The following is an 18,035-nucleotide window of genomic DNA, read 5'->3' as shown; positions in this document are numbered from 1 at the left end:
GTGTATTAGGAGTAAATCCTGAGCGATAGTACATACGGTAAGCGTTTCTTTTTCGAATTTTCGTGCCGAACCTGCATATAACGAAATCCTCTTTATAATGAAGTTTTTCGGGAATTTGTCAATTTCGTTATATCCAGGTTTATCTGTATATACATACTAATTTTGCGTCAATGAAGTTCCGCCACAACGAAATTTTGTTGTAGTCTCGTGAATTTCATTGTAGCGGGACTCGAGTGTAGTGGTACCATGAGCCATTTAGCGATCTCTCAAATTTAGCACATTCAAGTTTACCTCCATCTTACAAAGGAGTGCATACCTGATTTTACAAACTGCCGCTTCAATCCTCTCAGACATGCAACTATTCCTGAACATGCAACACCCAAGAACCTCGTGGCAGTACAGTGTAGACAGCTTATAACGTAAGTCGCCGGAGTCGCGAATATCCGCACTATAACCAAAGCAACAATTTTCAAGGCTCGCACATATGCAAAACATGTGCACCGAGCCACCACGCATATGCGACAGTCGAGGAATGCGGCTAGAACGTTTGCATTAAATTTACAGTCGAATCTCGTTAATTCAAACCAAATCACGCGGCGGCGCCTCCAACCGGCATTGCTCCGGCACCGCCATAGAGTAAAAGCTTAGAAGAGACCCCTCAATGTCGCGCGCGAACGGGGGGGAAAAAAAAAAAAAAAAAAAAAAAATGAAAACAAAAAAAAAATGCGGCGGAAATTTCACCCTCTCTCAAATGGCAAGGTCGCCGATTCTGCGTTGCGCCGGAACATGCGTGTACGTGCGTGCCGACGTCTCAGCCAGGCTACCGTAGCCACGTTTAGAAAATGGCAGTGAACCCTTCTTTCTCCTTTATGCTTCCTTGCACGCTGCGGCTTTGGAGCAGAGGGAAGCAGCGGAAACTGCCCACGCCAGCAAACGCCCGCTTCCCGATAACGGCAGAAAACGAAACTTCGGCGAGCTGGCGCCGGGCCGGCTGGAGCGGGGGCAGGCGCGCACGTTGACAGTCGAAAGTGAGGGAGCTAGGAGGGAGGGCGAGGGGAGCCACCGAAGCGGCGGAGTTGCCGAGGCGAAATTCGCTTCCTTGCCGCCCTCCTCCCTCACATTCCACGGTCTCCGCGTGCGCCCTTTGCCGTGATGTGCCGGCGCCGCCCGCTCCCTGAAGTTTCGTTTACTGCCGTTATCGTGAAGCAAGCGTTGGCAGTTTCACCGTGATATTTCACGACTCGCACTCAAGATTCTGGTTTCAGCCTCACTGGCTGTTCGTTCGCACCACGTGCCCTTCTGCTCCACTTCGTCTCTCTTTCTCCCTCGAGCACTCCTTGGGGCGCCCGTTTGAGGGGAGCGTTCGCCGTCTCCGCTGACTTTCATACTCCCAGGCAGCCGCATTGTAACCGGTATTTCGTTTCCCGCAACTGCACTATAAGCGATACGTGTATACATGGAGTGCTATGGGAAAATTAACGGGAGTCTGAAATGACCGCACTATATGCGGTCCTGCACTATAAGCGGTTACGTTATAAGTGGTCTATACTGTAGTTCTGGCCTTATAGTGCTCGCCTGCCAACTTAAAATTTTAATGACATAAACACGTAAGTGTGTGAGTGGGCATATGTGTGCCTGTGTCACTCACGTGCACACTCACTTTTAGTGACACACTCAAAACAATTGCCAATTGCCAAAGTTGTCTTTCCACGTGCCTCTGAGTTGAGTAAAATTATGTGTCAAAGACTTAGTGCAGACGTTTACCTCACAGTCCAGGTTTGATGCCAAAACATCTCGAATGAAGGGGCCAAGGGTATCCTGGAGGTAGCCATCCCCAAGAAGCTTCAGATAGGCCTCTGTTGCCTTTGTTGCTAGAGAGTTGCCTCGAAAAGTGAGGTGCTGGTCTCCTATGCAGACAGGAATGAACACACAGTGAGCATAATGCACATTTCAGCAAAATTTCATGCTAGTACTATGCACTGAAATTTTAGTGCACTGACATGACACTGTGGAGCAATGACCCGAAGCTAGACCAAGGTAATGAAGGAGACTGAAGTGGAGGGCTCCTAATAAATTGCAACAACAACCTGGGGTTATTTAATGTGAACTAAAATTTTGTCACCCAGTTTTTGTTTTGCTTTTTGCATTCTCTCCTGAATGGAATATGAGCAGCAGGGCCTTAAATTGAAACTATGACCATGCACCCAACAGCAGAATGCCATAGCTACTAAGTTACCATGACTGGTTACATGACTCTTAGGCCAGTAAAATATTTTAACAAATTACACACTTGCCAACCATGCAAAGACGACCACAGGAGGAGTGTGAAATTATGACTACAGTTAAACCTTGTTATAATAAGGGGCCCCAGAATTACTTATTAACTGTTAATCAGTTATAACAGGGTTCGTACAGGTTTCCAAGAAAAAAATTCAAGGACTTTTCAAGGACCTTTCAAAAAATTTAAATATTTAATACGGTAGTTCACACGTTACATTTTATTGGACAGAACAAAGGAAAGTGATTTCACTTAGTGCACATACAGTTTCATTCGACTAGATGAAATTCTGAAGCTCAGGGCAGGTCTTTCAGTTTCTTTTCTATTTGCATCTTAATGCTGCCGAGTTCTTCAGCCTTTGCTTTTACGGTCTTTCTCAAGCTGTTTGAACACACACACACACTAAATGTCCGTTTCCCTACGTAAAGATGAGCCAATATCATTGCTGTTTCTTGCCGCACACCCTACCACAACAAACGTGGCACGAAACTTCCATGGAAAAGCCGATATTCTTTATCGCACAATCCATCCACGATCACAGACCACCACGTGGTTCACGTTCGCAAGTGGCCCAGCATCACCAGATTTTCATCACGCAGTTTATCACACGCCGATGTTCTCCGACACACATTACGGCTAATCTGGCTGGCAAGAGATGTGGAGGTTCAAGGGTGTCCACGTGGCGCCTACCTACGCCAAACACTGCGCGACGGCTGTAATTTTGCCAACCAGGGTCACTGCACATGCACCGGTGACGTCGCCGGCACGGTGTGACGTGCACTAGGAGAGGTCTATATAGTAGTGCAATAAGAAAATTGATTCATATCGCAACATTCACCGAGGGATAGTACACGAGCACATTAAAGAAAGGGGGCATTCTATAGACATCTGTTGAGAGTTCCCCCGACAACAGAAAGTTTGGAAAACTCTGGAACAAAGCATCCGATTAGCAATACTCTTAGTTTGCTTGTAGTTTGAGTTTCTACATTTAGATGGCACCGCAGCAGATACAGTTCCCACTACTTAAGGAACTTGGTTGGGCTGCACTTTTTTTCGAGATGCTGTGGTGGACGCAATGCTAATAATGCTAATGCAAGCACACCAGTACCCAGGATCTCTACCAGGGGGGGTTGACAGTTTGCCAATACCATCTAAATAGCACTAATTTCGATTTCTTCACGGGAAATTGTCAAAAAAATTCGCTTTTTGCGAGTGTGCAGACGATTGCGCGTCTTGCATCTTATAGTTGCAGCACTCAAATGCGTAAGGAAAGAAAAGGGGTTAAACAAAAGGGGGGGTTAAGTCGGCCTCAGGGGGGGTTACAACCCCCGAATCCCCCCCCGTCGGTGCGCCACTGAAGCACCCTATGCTATCTTAAGATTGTATAATGAACATTCGTGATAATCCACACATAGCTCGAGCAGACTACTATGGTTAGCTCTGCTAGATATTATTGATTGTAAGAAAGCAAAATGCTTGAATTTCTTTTGAATTTTAGCCTCCCCAGCTATCTTAACATGGAAGCAATGCAAATAAAGTATGGCTTCAGCTAGGCTACAGCCTCAGCCACTGGGTAAAAGAAATGGGGGTGACCCACCTATGTCTTGAAGGTCAGCCATGACAAGCTGAGTAAGGAACTCTTGGGCCATCTCCTCTCTATGCATTATGCTCACCAGGCCTGTCGCTATTTCTTCCTGTAACAGAAGCAAATATGTGAAAATTTTGAGATAATGTTTGCAAGTGACCGCACAAAAGACTGAGCACTGCCTTTACCTACCTTAAGGCGCACTCCAAGTACAGGTTCCAGGAGCCGGCATAGGGGCCCATAATCCCGCTTCAGATACTGCAAGTCACAGCAAAGAAACAAAAACAGGAGCACATGACAGTTGTCTATGATGCCATCTCTGCCACCTTAAAGAAAAAGCTGGACCTAAGAGGCTAGAAAATAGGCATGCTTACACAGGCCACAGCTGACTCAGCCTGTGAAAGCACTTATCACTGATGAAACACAAGTAAAAAATTCAGTGGCAATTTAGCGGTAAATGCAAAAGAAACGAATTAGGCATTAGGTTGCACCTTTCTGAGGTGTCGGATTGCATTAACCACATTGCAAAGCGTTGTTCAGGAGCTCACTCAACACACGTCCGGCCCTTCAAGGAGCAAAGTGCAGCTGACGGTGGTCCGGAGCAGACCACCATCCGTTGCACTACTATATATATATATATATATACTCATACACATGAACGCTCTTCTATGCTTTCCCATCCCCTCTCTACCTCTTACATGTGACCGACTTCCCACACTTCACACACATACACTTTTTTTCCCTTTGACACTCCTAATGCAAACACATTAATATAATAAAAATTGTTATAGCTTTCTCAGAGCCACTGACAGAAGTGTATGGTGCATACTTGCTTGCAACTGAACACCATTTAGCCATGAGCTTGAGGGCCTGCAATGCAACAAACACCCTCATGCACAGTACCATATTTTCTTGATTGTAACGAGTCTTGTTTCACGATTTTCATTGCTTGAAATCGACCCTTGCATTTCATTTGAATAACGGTAAATATGATCATTCTAAAACAAATATTCTAAAACCCGCAGTTTTTAGCGTTACGCAGGCAACCTGTACCTTTATATCTCAACTATAGACAAGTTGACCGAAGTAAACATCAGTTTTTTGCACTCTGTTTTTTTTGTTCAAATCAACGTCACTTTCACTGTGCTTGTGTGATGGCTTGTTACTGGTGTTATGGTTGGGGTGCTGCAGTACCCTGCAGCCTTTCATGCTTCGACTCAGTTCATCTGCGACGTTATGGCGAGACAGTGCGTTTGGGATGATGCCCGCTTCGAGAGACGAGCAATTTTGATGGCCAAGGACTGCAGCTTGCTGGCTAGACGTCAATGAGTCTACAATTCGCGAATGGCGGGACCAGTGGGAGACCCTCTTCAAATGCAAGGCCAGTCAGAAAGGCTCTGTGGACCTCGTAATGGCCTGGTACTGCTCCCAAATGAAATGGTTGTGCAGTCTTTTAAGTGCTTAATCTCAAGTGAGCTCGACGGCACGGAAGGTGATGATATTCGGGCACTCACTTTCAGAGATGGTTTCACTTTCGCGAGACTCTGCTCGTCCCGGCACCGAACACCGACAGCGCTCCTGACACTGAGTGAAGATAGCGAGCTGAGTATAGCACCACAAACACTTGTTGGGGACGCGTTCAATGCAGAGTTACGCGAAATTTCACAAAAGTGAAACTCCCTCCAAAAATTATTGCCCGAGAATACTGCCCAAGGAAAGCTCTGCCTCATCAGACGACGATGATGGGTAAAGAAAACTTGCTTCCGCATTGTGATTCCTTGAATACAGGTACCATTTCTTTTTTTCGTTCATCTCCCGTTACATTTCCGGTTTTATTTTATTTTTATTTCACATGACTGGAAAGTCAACCCTCGTGTTACCAATCGTGGTCGCTTTACATTCGAGTAAATACGGTACTTATTAGACAAGGAGTCCTAGGTTTCTGAGCGTTTATCGGTAAAAATTTGGTGTCAGGAAAACACAGCCAGGAAAATTCCTCATCTCATATTTTATTGACTAACAAAAATATTCTCTAGCATGACAGCTCTTCACTGCAAACATGATTGTTCGCACAGGCCATCACACTTCTAATGCCACTGGAGGAAGTACTGAGCTTTTACAGTGGCAGCCAGCAATACAGTCAAGCACTGATACAATGAAAGTGGATATGGCGAATTATCAGATATAAAGAAGCTCTACCGAGATGAAACTGCTGACATTTTTCCAAGTAAAGGCCCTTTCTTTTTATTTGCCAATGTCTGGCCGTTGTGTCAAGGTTTTATACAAATCCCATAACTATTTGAATTATTCAATTCAAATTCACTTTGAACCAAAAAACTGATACTCACACAAACCAGGTTATAGGAGATGAAAAATAGGTATTTAGGTGATGCACCCCCTTACTTCTTTTGGGCAGAACATTCTCTTCTAAATTTACTTTGTAACACAACACACTGGGCAAGGTTTAAGGGCAGTGTGCTTGTGTGAATGCAGCCTAAATTTCCAATAAATGCTAGGTCACCACATTTCCACAGGACTACGTGCTTTCAGAATTTCACAACCATGAGCAGAAGTGGGATGTGCATGGTACCTGAAGGAAAGGCTGATAGGAAGCCAAAGGCTGCACTTCCAGTGACTGGTAGCGCCACTTGAGCCGCACTGAGGGAGGTGTGCTCTCCTTTGTCCCGGGGGTGGGTGGCCCTTTCAGCTCGGGCACCAGAGGGTACCACTTTTCGGTTACATGGTGCGCTCGAGCAGGCACAAGGGGAACAGTCACCATTCCTAAAGCCATGCTCTTGTCACGTCGCTTGCGCCTGTCAGCCTCCCGAAACACGGTTACTGTCAGGGTGTTCACAGCAGGCAGGTGGCTGTGGTAGAGCATGAGGCATGTTTGTTACTGATGACACGAGCCCCCATTTGAAACTATAAATCTTCAACGACTTCCTCACATAATTACATACTTCAGAGGGACCTTCTGAACATCTCTTTTGTGACAGAAAGCATGGAACCAACAAGGACCCAAAGAAAAGATGGAATTAGTGTTAAGTGTAAAAGTATAAACCCTTATTTTAAAAGAAATATCTCTTGTAGTCGGACTTGGCCATTAAAAATCAAAATTTTAAACACAGACTCAAACATGCACCTGGTTGTTTTGAGCAAAAGCCCAGCATTACTAGTCAGACGTTCATAAATTACTTGATAAGAGAAAATTACATAACACCTGCACTTGCCTAAAGCAACCAGATGCATAAAACAAAAAACATTTTTGTCATGTAGCTGGCTATTTGTCAGACCATTAGAGATGCTAATTCATCTACATATGGTTCACAGTTTTGAATTCCAAAGACAAGACATCCAGCTTCAGCAAGTTACTTGTCAGACCAGTACAGATGAAATGCTTTAAGGAAACAGTTGTGACTGAGCACCTATCTGGTACAGTAGAACCTAGTTCATGCATATAAAAAAGTGCAAGAAAAGTTACGCTGGGAAAGAGCCCAGCATTACTAGTCAGACGTTTATGAAAAACCTGATAGAGAAAAATTACCTAACATCTGCCCTTGCCTAAAACAGCCAGATGCATTCTTTTTTTTTTGTCATGTAACTGGCTATTTGTCGGACCATTAGAAATGTTAATTCACCCACATATGGTGCAGTTTTCCGAAGACAAGTCATCCAACTTCAGCATGTTACTTGTCAGACCAGTATAGATGAAATGCCTTACAGAAACAGTTGTGACTGAGCACCTATCTGGTACAGTAGAACCTAGTTCACATGTATTGAGAAAGAGAGAAAAAATAAAAAATTCAAGAAAAAAAGAATGAAAAAACGTATGATCCGAAGTCACAAAAAAATTTGGCAGACTCAACTGTAGTTGACATCTATGTAATGCGAAGTGTTGCGTGAATCGTTGCAGCACGAGAGGCCAAGGCACGCAAAGCTGGTGGGGCCCAAGTGGCCCGTGACGCCCATAGTTGTTTTTGCAGCTTTGGCAAGCTTACGTTTGCGCTCCTCGAATTTCACCTGGGTCTGCAGCTTCTTCGAGAGGGGCATTTTGGCGGGAAGCTTTTACGTGCGAATCGTAAGCAACTCGAGACGCGTTTCATTGTTTTCCTATTGCATAGTGTTTAAAAACAGGGACGGGAAACTGAAACAAAATTGAATATAAGAAAATGTTTCACAAAATTTATTGCTGACAAATTTTTGGCCAAGAAAATATGGTGCTGCACATGCTTGGGAGTCTTCTAGTATTGCATAGTAAAAATGCAGCAAGCTATCAGTAACCTAAGTACATATAAATTGAGATATATAGTACGGTCTACTCCTATTAAAGTGAACACCAAACTAGTATGCCAGCACTGATTACAGCTCAGTTCTGGTTTATGAAGGTCTGGAATATATTTTTTTTATCAATAGAATTTCTGCTGAATAGAATCAAGTGGCTTTTTTCCTCTGAAACTGATGAATTAGTGATGTTCTGTTGTACTGAATACCAATGAGGTTCTTAGTTTAATTGCAGACTTGTGTTTTGCGGCAATCTTCATTTATTGCATAGAAAGTTTTGCTTTCCCGTATTTCTACAAAATACAGAAGGACTATCCCAACTTTATGGCCGGTGGGTTATCGCAAGACTAAACTGTGCGACAGACCAAAGGACTGCGCCTTACGTGACTCGATAACTGCTCCGCGCATAGTTGGCACCAAAGTAAAGAGCAGGAGCCATCTGCACCGTTTCATTGCCACGTACGGCGTGATTTGCCACCTGTCAAAGATTCTGAAATCTGGAGGGTCACAGCAAGTTCACACAATGCTCGGTCGCTTGCCACCACCACTTCCTTATTTTATGGCCTGTTACCTGTTGCTGCTGGCCGATAAGGTAACGGGCTGCAAGCCGTCGCGAAATGCTTGCCGCTACTGTGTTTGTACGGGCTCATCAGTGATCAGCCCCGAGATCACACGTGCGGGTTAGACTGACGGCTGCTGAAGCGGCAAGAAGTTCGTCGCTGCGTATCCAACATGATCCATGCGCCGATTATATGCTTTTGCTTCTTACAGAAATATGTGCTGCTTTTGTTGCTGTTCCCGCCATCCACATTGCATTATCATTTCGATCGGTCTGTTGACCCGGACGAACCTTGTACTGACAGAGGTGAACCCGGCCGATGCGGCGCCATTCTGCGAACTGCGGCATTCAGCCATTGTGTGTGCGATCCCTGCATCGGGCTGACGTCGGGCTCTCACAGTGATGAAGTGCACTATCCCGTCAGCTGGGATAGCCTGTCCGCAGCCTGTCTGCGGCGCGGACAGGCTACCCGGAGTGAAACACTCGCTTGGGCGGGATCGAGCATGAGGGGCTCCGCCACACACGCAAAATGTGGCACTGCGTAGGTTCTCTACATGGTACACCAAATATATTGAATAGTAGATATTCGAATCACGCATATAATTATTTGATTCTCTGTTGTTACCGCTGCGCTGCACACCTTCGAAGATGCCTCACTAACTAGCCCAAGCAATCACTTTGCATAGTACTAGAATTCAGATTCTCCTGAAAGGAACACTAAACTAATTTCAATTTTGCATATATGCTGCAGATGACATCATACATGTCACTACTGCACCATTCTGCCACATTCCACAACGGTATTTTATTTATAAAATCTAGAAATAAAGCAGACCCATGATGACCGTGACAACTATATTAGCACTTGCATGGACTGTTGCATGCCCCAATTAATCTGTGCAAGATAATTTGATAGCCTCACTATTTTATTGACCCCCCAGAGTTGAAGTTAATTGCAATTATAATTTGCTACATTTTTATAGACATTGTAGTTCTGTCAACATTCCTATGCATAATGCCTCAAAAAAGTGCATAAACAAGTTGTGCCCCCAGACCTCTCAAGCAGTACAGTGATCTGCAGCTCCATGAAGAACTCAGCCAAGGCTTCTTTCATACTGTCTCCTGTGATGTACAATCTGGAACCTATATGACACCATGCATCCCACTGCTGGGAGGTCAATTATAAAAGCACAAAAAAAAAAAAAAAAAGAACATAAGACCCTAGCTAGAAGGGACATGTGGTGGTCAGCTTTCGTATGCAGTGGAATCTTTGACATTAGCTTGCTGTGTTCAGTCAGGACAGTATTAATTCAAGGAAGACACATTCAAAAGATGTGCAGCAGCATCTTTCACTCAGAACAATACAATCAAAAAATGTCAGACTTCCTTCATTACATCCTCTCCTTTACCTCCAGCTAAGGTGATGCTAGCTAACCAAACCAAGTTGAAGGCATCAAACCTACTGAAAGATTAATGAGTACCACCAATATCTCCTTCATGGTAGGCTAGTTATTACAGGGATGCTGAAAAGTTTTCAGCCTGATGTAGAAAGTGACACAGAACTGTGAAACTTTCCCCTTGTCTTACGTATTCTCTCTAAAGCTCAACGCACTTTGCACAAGGCTTTTGTGGGGCAAATGACCGTTTTTTTTGTAGGTTACACCAGATTTTTTTTTTTTTCTGAAGAAACTATGGGACTAAAAATTTTATGCAATACTGCATGCATGAACGCATAGCAGAATGAATATGCTTTTCAGGAATATAACTTTTACTAACAAGATTGATGTCATTAAAAAATATAAATTGCCAAAAACAAAATTGTAGTATAACAGGGATCGAAGTGGCCAAGTTTAGGAGCAGCTCTGGGAGGAGCAAATTTGGCACTTTAGAGCAGGTCTGGAGCATGAATTGTCCGATTTGGAGCAGTAGATGCGCACTTGGGAGCAGCTTGGTAATTAATGGTCAACATGAGTGAAATACAGGCAGATGAAGAAACTTTTTGAAAAATTTTAATGATTTTGTTTAAGAATATTTTTGTGCAAGTAAAATTTTTTACATTTTTAAAATAAATATTATTTGAAAGCGCGTTCATTCACCTTCACTTTTATATACTGCATGACACTGTAAACTTAGTAGCTGTTGCATAAAATTTTTTAAAACTCAAACATACAAAAAACAGTCAATATCACCATGGTAAGGAAAGAGTTAAAGAGGCTCTGAACCACTTTTTATTGAAGTTGGAAAATGCATGTAATGTTAAAATAGTCTATTTCAGAAATACTTTGCCGCAAAAAATACTTCAATGCGTTCAGCAGAAGCGGAGTTACTGGCAATCAAACACCCCCTTCCCTGTGCGTGCCCTCTATTGAATGCCTACTGAATGTCACTGTGGCGCGCAGTTGAAGTTTGATTTTGGATGTTCACATAGACGGCACTATTTCCCATTTTGGCACGTACGACGCGTCAAACGTGGTTGTCCTCAGCGAGCCACAGTGTGCTCAGCGAGTGGACTCATCGTGGCACCCCATGGGGGCCACGGTATCTATGCTACATGCAACTGTAGTGCACACGCACAGCGTCTGCTTTGTGCACGACAGGGCTTGAATAGAGTGCGCGTTCATGCTCATGTGCTCCAGTCTAGCCATGCTACGTGGTGCGGACCAGCTTTGTCCTGCACCAGTTGACCGAGGGATAGTAGCCATATCCAACTTGTGCATTTTGAAGTGCCGTCAATAGCTCAATACAAAGCGAAGTCTGCCAAGGCGTCTAGCCAGGAGCAGCCAAGACTAAGTGTGCGCTGGCAAGTGTGCGTGTGGTTTGACCTTAAGTTTTGAGTGGTTTGAGGCTAGTTGAATGTTCAAAACTAATCGAAATTAGCAAGACCTGACGGCTATAAGCAGTCTGGCCAAAGTTTAGTTCCATGCCAAGCATCAGCAGACGATAGTCTGCTTCTGCCGGAAGAAGTTACTTCTTATAGAAATTCGAAAGCAGATTTTCGCTTACTTCAGCCTGTTTATTAAACTGTGTCAATAAATATACACAGTAACAGTAGGAACAAGCACACTGAGTCAAACACCCTTCTTGATTGGCGTTAGCTATTGGCTAATAGCAGCCGTGTGTAGGTATCTGCTATATGAAGAAATATAGCAGCCTGAAAAGAGTGAGCAGAAGGCTTCTGTTGAAAAGAAAGTGTGAGAAAAAGGTGACTTTGCACTCCGCTTGCGAGCTCCACGCGCTGTGCATCACTGCAAAATTTGCCGAGATGTTCACAGCAATATATGCTATCCGTGGACTGTGTTTCTTCACCAAGCCCGAGGGGTGGTTCAGGACCTCTTTAAGTTACTTACTGCCGCTGACACCCATTCGCGTGATCGTCGCACTGCTTTCAAGTCTTTTTCGGAACTCGTGGAGTGATAATCGTGGGCGATTGGCCTTTCGAGAGGCGGCTGCCCCGCTCATGCCGCGTGCCAGCATAGTTTTTTTTTGGTCCTCAAGCGCTGTCTCAGGTTTTCTGGACCCGTGCGCCGCGGTGTCCGCTTTCTGCGCCTTGTCGTCTGCTAGCCTCCTGTTTCAGCTGCGATGACTGGATACACAGAAATTTAAGAATCCCAGATTTTGGAATACGAGTTTGTAGTACTGAGGAGTTGTTAACATGACACAGAAACTGAATAACGATCGTTATTCTGAAAAGTTTGGTATTCTGAAGTTTGTAGTATTGAAATATTTTTACATTGAAACTATAAGAAGTCAGCGGGGGATTTCTGAAAAGTTCGTTAATGTGGGGTTCGTAGTAATGAGATTTTACTGTATACAGAATCTTTCACTACTAATAGACACTAATTGCAAAGAAATCACAATTTTTCCTTAAAAGATACTTGTGCTAGAAAAGTTTTACTGGAAGCCCTACAGTTAGGCGTGCCATGCAGCAAAGCGAAAGTTCCTTGATGTGAAACATAGGGAAACATTGCAAGTCTTGCAGTAAACTCTTGTTTTCTCCTAAGTTTTGCTGTTGTAACATTTCTTGCAGTTTCAGTATATGTCCATGTAAGCTGGCTGGTGCTGAATGACTTCAGTTGGTGGAGGAGCATGAACTAGCAGTGCATCCTCAAGTTCCGGGTTGATTTCGGTCGTCGCCGCTCTTACACTCGGTCATACAAAAAGGCTGTATCCTCGGACTCGCTGCTGCTTGAGGCATCGATAAAATCAACTGCAAACGCTGCGGAATCACTACATCTGCAATGTTTCGGAGCGCGCACACCGTTTCAGGAGGCGACCTTTTCACTTTCAACTTTGATGAGTGCATCTTCAGAGCCCGTTCAATTGCCGCCAAGCAGGGGAAAAAAGAAGAAAAAGAAACACACTCCATAAGAAACAAAAGGTTAGTTCTCCTACTATATGTCAGACGGTGCAGTGTGTCCACAAGCGGGTTAGCGGGCTAACAATGCCCAATGGGCACAGTAGGGAGAGTTCAACTACTAAAAATGTGAAGGCTGCTCATTGAGATAACAATCACATCAGAATCATTGAAAAATTTTTTTTCCTTTCATTTTAAACTTTTTTTTTTCAGGTTTGAAAACAAAGTATAGTAGATACATGAGCAAGATTGGGCGAGTATCATGGGTTGTCAATGCATTTAAATCCAAGTTTGCTTAATAGAGCCAATGTTATAGCAGCTCTGTGTGCAAGAGCACAACTTCTCTCATAATGTGGTCTTTAACACTTCATTTAATGGAGACAACAAAGTTGCAGTAGTACTTTGGGTTCCCTGTATGACCCTTCTAGAGATAGCCAGTCGGCAATGTCCCTTCTCTAATTCCCCAAAAATTGTACCCATAACCTTCCCAGCTGTTTTTGGGCCCCCGACTTTCCTTGGACGCAGAGCTGCCACTGCAGGGACTACTGTGCACTTTCAGAACCATATTGATTCAGCCACGTCTCTTTCACAAGTGGCCAAACGTTCCAGGATGTCATCACCAGACCACTAAAAATGCTCCAAAATCATATTCATTGTTTCCAGCTGGCAGCGTTTTTCATAGTGCCTCTACATTGCCAATTGCTCATGAATCCAGAATATGCGACTCATTCTCCGGATATGATAAATGCTTCAGAAAAAAATTTAGCAGAGATTCGCCGGTCTGCAAGTATCAGGTCATCAACAATTTCAGAATATGAAGTACTTGAAGGCTTCCCAGACCTTTCTGTGTGTTCAGTTTCAAACTGACCCAGCTAAAGTTGAGTGTACCACTTTTTAACGGTAGAGTAGTATGTGCACTTGTTACCCAGTGTTTCGCTCATACTGTCAGAAACATCCTTTGGAGTCGTCTTCTGGAGGAAAAGAAACTTCATGACAACCTGGAGTTGAGAAGGTGAAAATTCTGTGTTAGCCTCCAACACCGTTGGAACAAGCGCCTTAGAAAAACATGAAATTATTATTCAGACGTAAAACTCTGCGTAAGGTCACATAAAAATACAATAAAAAAATATATATCAATGAAATTATGCACAACTGAACAACATTTTCAGCGCAACGAGACAGCACTCCTGCTCATAAAGGAGTACTGCAATAGCTGGCATCCAAAGGACTTGCTTCCATCAACACGCTTTTGCAATCAAAGTCATGAAGTGCTCACCTGAACTCGAAGTGCTCCCCCCAGAAGCAGAGCTGGGACTTGAGCTTGGCTGAGGTGCGAGCGTATAGTGTGCCATCTAAACGCAGCTCACAGAAGTATCGTTTCTTTGGTGCCAGGCCCTTCGCCTCGAGCACCCAAAGCCGAAGAGCATTCTCAGTGCGGCGGATGGCATCCCGCTGTGGCTGAGCAGCTTGTCGCAGCCGTGCCAACCAGTGCAGGCATTGCTGCCGGGAGCGGCAGGCATACACACATGCCGGGCCATCACGAGGTGCCAGCTCGAACCAATGTTCACTTGCACCCCGCGGGGCAGGGCCCTGCAGAAGTGACACAAACAGGCTCAACAAAACACATGGCCGACATGGCTGACATAGCAGCCATGTGAAAATGCATTAATCATGGAGGATATGTGGCATCCCCCAAAACAACAGTGAAGTTTTAAAGAAAAATAACAAGTGCAATGTATGAACTAAGACTTAGAGAGTGACTCCAACCAAATAAAGCAATTTATTAGCCCGACGTTTCGGAGCCAAATTGGCTCCGAAAAATTTGGCTCCAAAACATCAGGCTAATAAATTCCCTTATTTGGTTGGACATAACCACATAAAGCCAAGGAAAGAATCAGGGAAATTAGGTGTGGTTGAAATCGGAATGTAGAAAATAATGAAGAAAAGGGAAATGAAAGTGGACAAAAAGATAACTTGTCGCCGGTGGGAGCCGAACCCGCAACCTCCACATCACGCGTGCGTTGCACTGCCAATTGTGCTACGGCGATGGCCATCAATTCGTCCACTAACTTCGGTATTTATGTTTATATGAGTTGCAAAATGGTGCCCAAAGTCCAAGAGGCCCTGAGACTACATGGAGGCACCAACGTATAAAAAATCAGTGATCAAAATACCAGTATTTTTTGTATGGCAGTGTCACCATGCAGTCTTGGAGCCTCTTGGACTATGGGCACCTTGTTGCAATTCGTGTTCAGCATGAGAGTATGTGAAATCCAATGCAGTCTTGTTCCCAGTGGCCTTGCACACCTCAGTATATTTTTAATATCCTAATTACTGTAATAGCTCGCGTACTATACAGATATGATACAAGCAGCAATTTTGAGGCCGTAAATTGGAAAGAATCTTGCGCCTATCTGCACTCTCTCCCTAGAGTGCCCATCTTCTCCTCTACCCTAGCCATAGCTGTCCATACATAGGCCACGCGTCGTATCTTGGAGGTAATCTGCGGCAAGTGCAAAGGCTGAGCCGAGATGGTTGGGGCCTTGATGCGCATTCTGTTCCTGCGCGTCAACTGTTGGCGGTCGTATAATCTCAAGTTTCTGAGACATATGCGGTGCGAAGCGTTTGCTGGCGTTGCGACAGGTAGTGTTCGTGGTCATTGCGTGAGATCTGTTCATGGTTGCCTGAGCGTGCATGACACCGATAAAACTACAAACCTTACTTCGCGTATTTGTTTCGTTGATATCGCCATCAATGCTCCGTCTTCTGGCAAAACTGCAACATTTTTTTTTCAGGACAAATATCCGTGTCTTTATACGCTTTTGTTCGTAATTTGTGGGCACCATCTGATGACGGCTGGGGGCACTAAGTGAGGCCAGCCAAGGCATCCAAGATTTACAGTACCACGCGACACATCTACGCAAACCTCGGACACTGCGTTTTTTCAAGCATGTAAGAAGGGGGAACACTTACACCCGAAAGGGGTATTAACACAACGAAGAAACCCCCCTTTCCCTTGAAAGGGAAGCTCACCATGTGACCATTGCCAGCATCAATACGGTGCAGCTCTGTGGAAATGGGCCTATGGATACAGCACAGATAAACCCTCCCCTTAACACTGGGAGGTACCCTTTAACAGGGCGGATCTAAAGTGCATGGATGTCCTGACCCCCCGGTCAATCTTTTGTAAAAACAACCACAATCTTTTCACTAGCACTCCCATGTATAAACAAGGGAACTTTGTTGGCGATATGGAGTCTACTCACTGACCCCGACTGTATGCTCAAACGGCATCTGCAAGAAGCGCCATGCAATGTTCGCATTGCCACGTGTGCGCGTCAGCTTATGTGTCTGGTTGTACAAAAAGCGACTTATTTGTGGCTGTTAGAAGAAATGAGGTTTCTCAAAACAATTACATTATGGGGCTTTACAGGCCAAAACCACAAGCTGATTATGGGGCACACTGTAGTGGGGAGCTTCGCATTACTTTGACCACCTGGGTTAGAGCAGAACATGGGCCAAATTTTTCAGGATGGGCCCCCCATTAAAATCATGGCCCGAGCTGATGGCTCCAAGCCCGAGCCCAGCCCGGGCCTGCATGACCAGGCCCTCCCTGGGCCCGTGGGAGAAACTCACTGTAGTACATGCCTTAAAAATTAACATTGCTTACATGATGTATCTAAAGACATTACAATAAAACTGCCCTGACAACGAAACATTGCAAGAAAAGCCTTTCCCACAGAGCAAGTGTGAACCTAACATGAAAAGGTTGACCAATGCAAAGGCTTAGTTCAAACATTCCAGCAAGGCATTTTATTTAAAACTCTTCAGTACACTTTATGTTGTAAACACCAAGAATTATATACATATGTAAAAAAAGTTGCAGTTTTATGAAGGCGAAGCATTGACGGCGACAACAAAGTTTAGCGTTGCACACGAGCTCCTCGCACGGTGTTTGAACAATACGCAGAGGCGAAATAGTGTGATGCATCATGTGAGACAACTTCTTCTGCGCAGCAGGGACAGTGTGCTAGATGACACAAGGCATGTCACAACATTGCTGCGATCAGGAACAAAAAAAAAACAAAAATTAATTGTGGGGTCTATATGATCATGAGGCACTCCGTAGTGGGGGACTCTGGATTGGTTTTAACCACCTGGGGTTCTTTAACGTGCACCCAATGCACAGGGCACGGGCATTTTTGCATTTCACCCCCATCAAAATGCGACTGCCACGGCCGAAATTTGATCCTACGCACTCAGGCTTAGCAGCGCAACACCAAAGCCACCACGCCACCACAGTAGGTGGCGCGATCAGGAACTCAGGCAACGACGTTAGCAGCGTCACACCTCGATGGTGAAGGAGACGACACCAACAGAAAACTGAGAAAACTGCCAGGGATCATCGACGCTAGAGTGAGCTTGACATCTAATGTCCTTTTTGCTCAAGACCGCTTTCCGCTAAGACGGTGAGGTAAGCACAAGCTGCTCAGCAGGAATGCTTATGTATGTGGGCACAACGCTCAGGCCAGCAGTGGAAGCCAGAACGCTGCTATGGTTCCTGTCAGAGCTGATTGAGCACAGCTGGAGGGCGTGATCTATCTTGTTACACATACAGTGTGGACAGCGCTATTGGTACCCATATGGCACCATTCAACAGCCTTTACCACTCCCAAATACTCACAAAGTACAATAAATTTCCGTTAATTCGATGCTGGTTAATTCGTTCCCAGTTAAGGTCCCGGCCGGTGCCCATGCATTTCTATGGGCCCAAACTTTAGTTATTTCGATCCTGAAATTGGCCTTTGCCGGATAATTCGAACTTGACCAGTCAGCACGCACATGCTTGAGACCTACGGTGACCCCTTTAGTGGCAGCATCTATCTCGGCAGAGCTTGGGGGACAGTAAATGCATTAACACATATCATCACCCGTCGAAAACGGCTATTTTCGGCCTGCTCTTGGAAGATTTTCAAGC

The 18,035-nt window shown here is 44.7% G+C and overlaps 2 protein-coding genes across 7 annotated transcripts in view; one reads left to right on the top strand and one right to left on the bottom strand.

The window, feature by feature from the left end:
- LOC119436225 (ras GTPase-activating protein raskol-like) overlaps positions 1 to 18,035 on the bottom strand; it is a 379,883-nt gene that overhangs the window by 310,387 nt on the left and 51,461 nt on the right. For all 6 annotated transcript variants that reach the window (XR_007463548.1, XR_007463546.1, XM_037703015.2 and 3 more), the window contains 5 exons: positions 14,334 to 14,647; positions 6,454 to 6,730; positions 4,056 to 4,121; positions 3,876 to 3,972; positions 1,765 to 1,907 (listed from right to left, as the gene is read on the bottom strand). Coding sequence is in view for 4 of the 6 variants with exons in the window: in XM_037703015.2 (XP_037558943.1) it covers positions 1,765 to 1,907; positions 3,876 to 3,972; positions 4,056 to 4,121; positions 6,454 to 6,730; positions 14,334 to 14,647 (897 nt within the window). In the remaining 2 variants the exon portion in view is untranslated. The remainder of the gene's footprint in view (positions 1 to 1,764; positions 1,908 to 3,875; positions 3,973 to 4,055; positions 4,122 to 6,453; positions 6,731 to 14,333; positions 14,648 to 18,035) is intronic.
- LOC119436231 (prolyl 4-hydroxylase subunit alpha-1) overlaps positions 1 to 18,035 on the top strand; it is a 404,330-nt gene that overhangs the window by 353,774 nt on the left and 32,521 nt on the right. The window lies entirely within an intron of this gene.

Source organism: Dermacentor silvarum, chromosome 1, assembly GCF_013339745.2.
Source record: "Dermacentor silvarum isolate Dsil-2018 chromosome 1, BIME_Dsil_1.4, whole genome shotgun sequence".
NCBI lineage: Eukaryota > Metazoa > Arthropoda > Arachnida > Ixodida > Ixodidae > Dermacentor > Dermacentor silvarum.
This window is presented reverse-complemented; position numbering and strand designations above follow the sequence as displayed.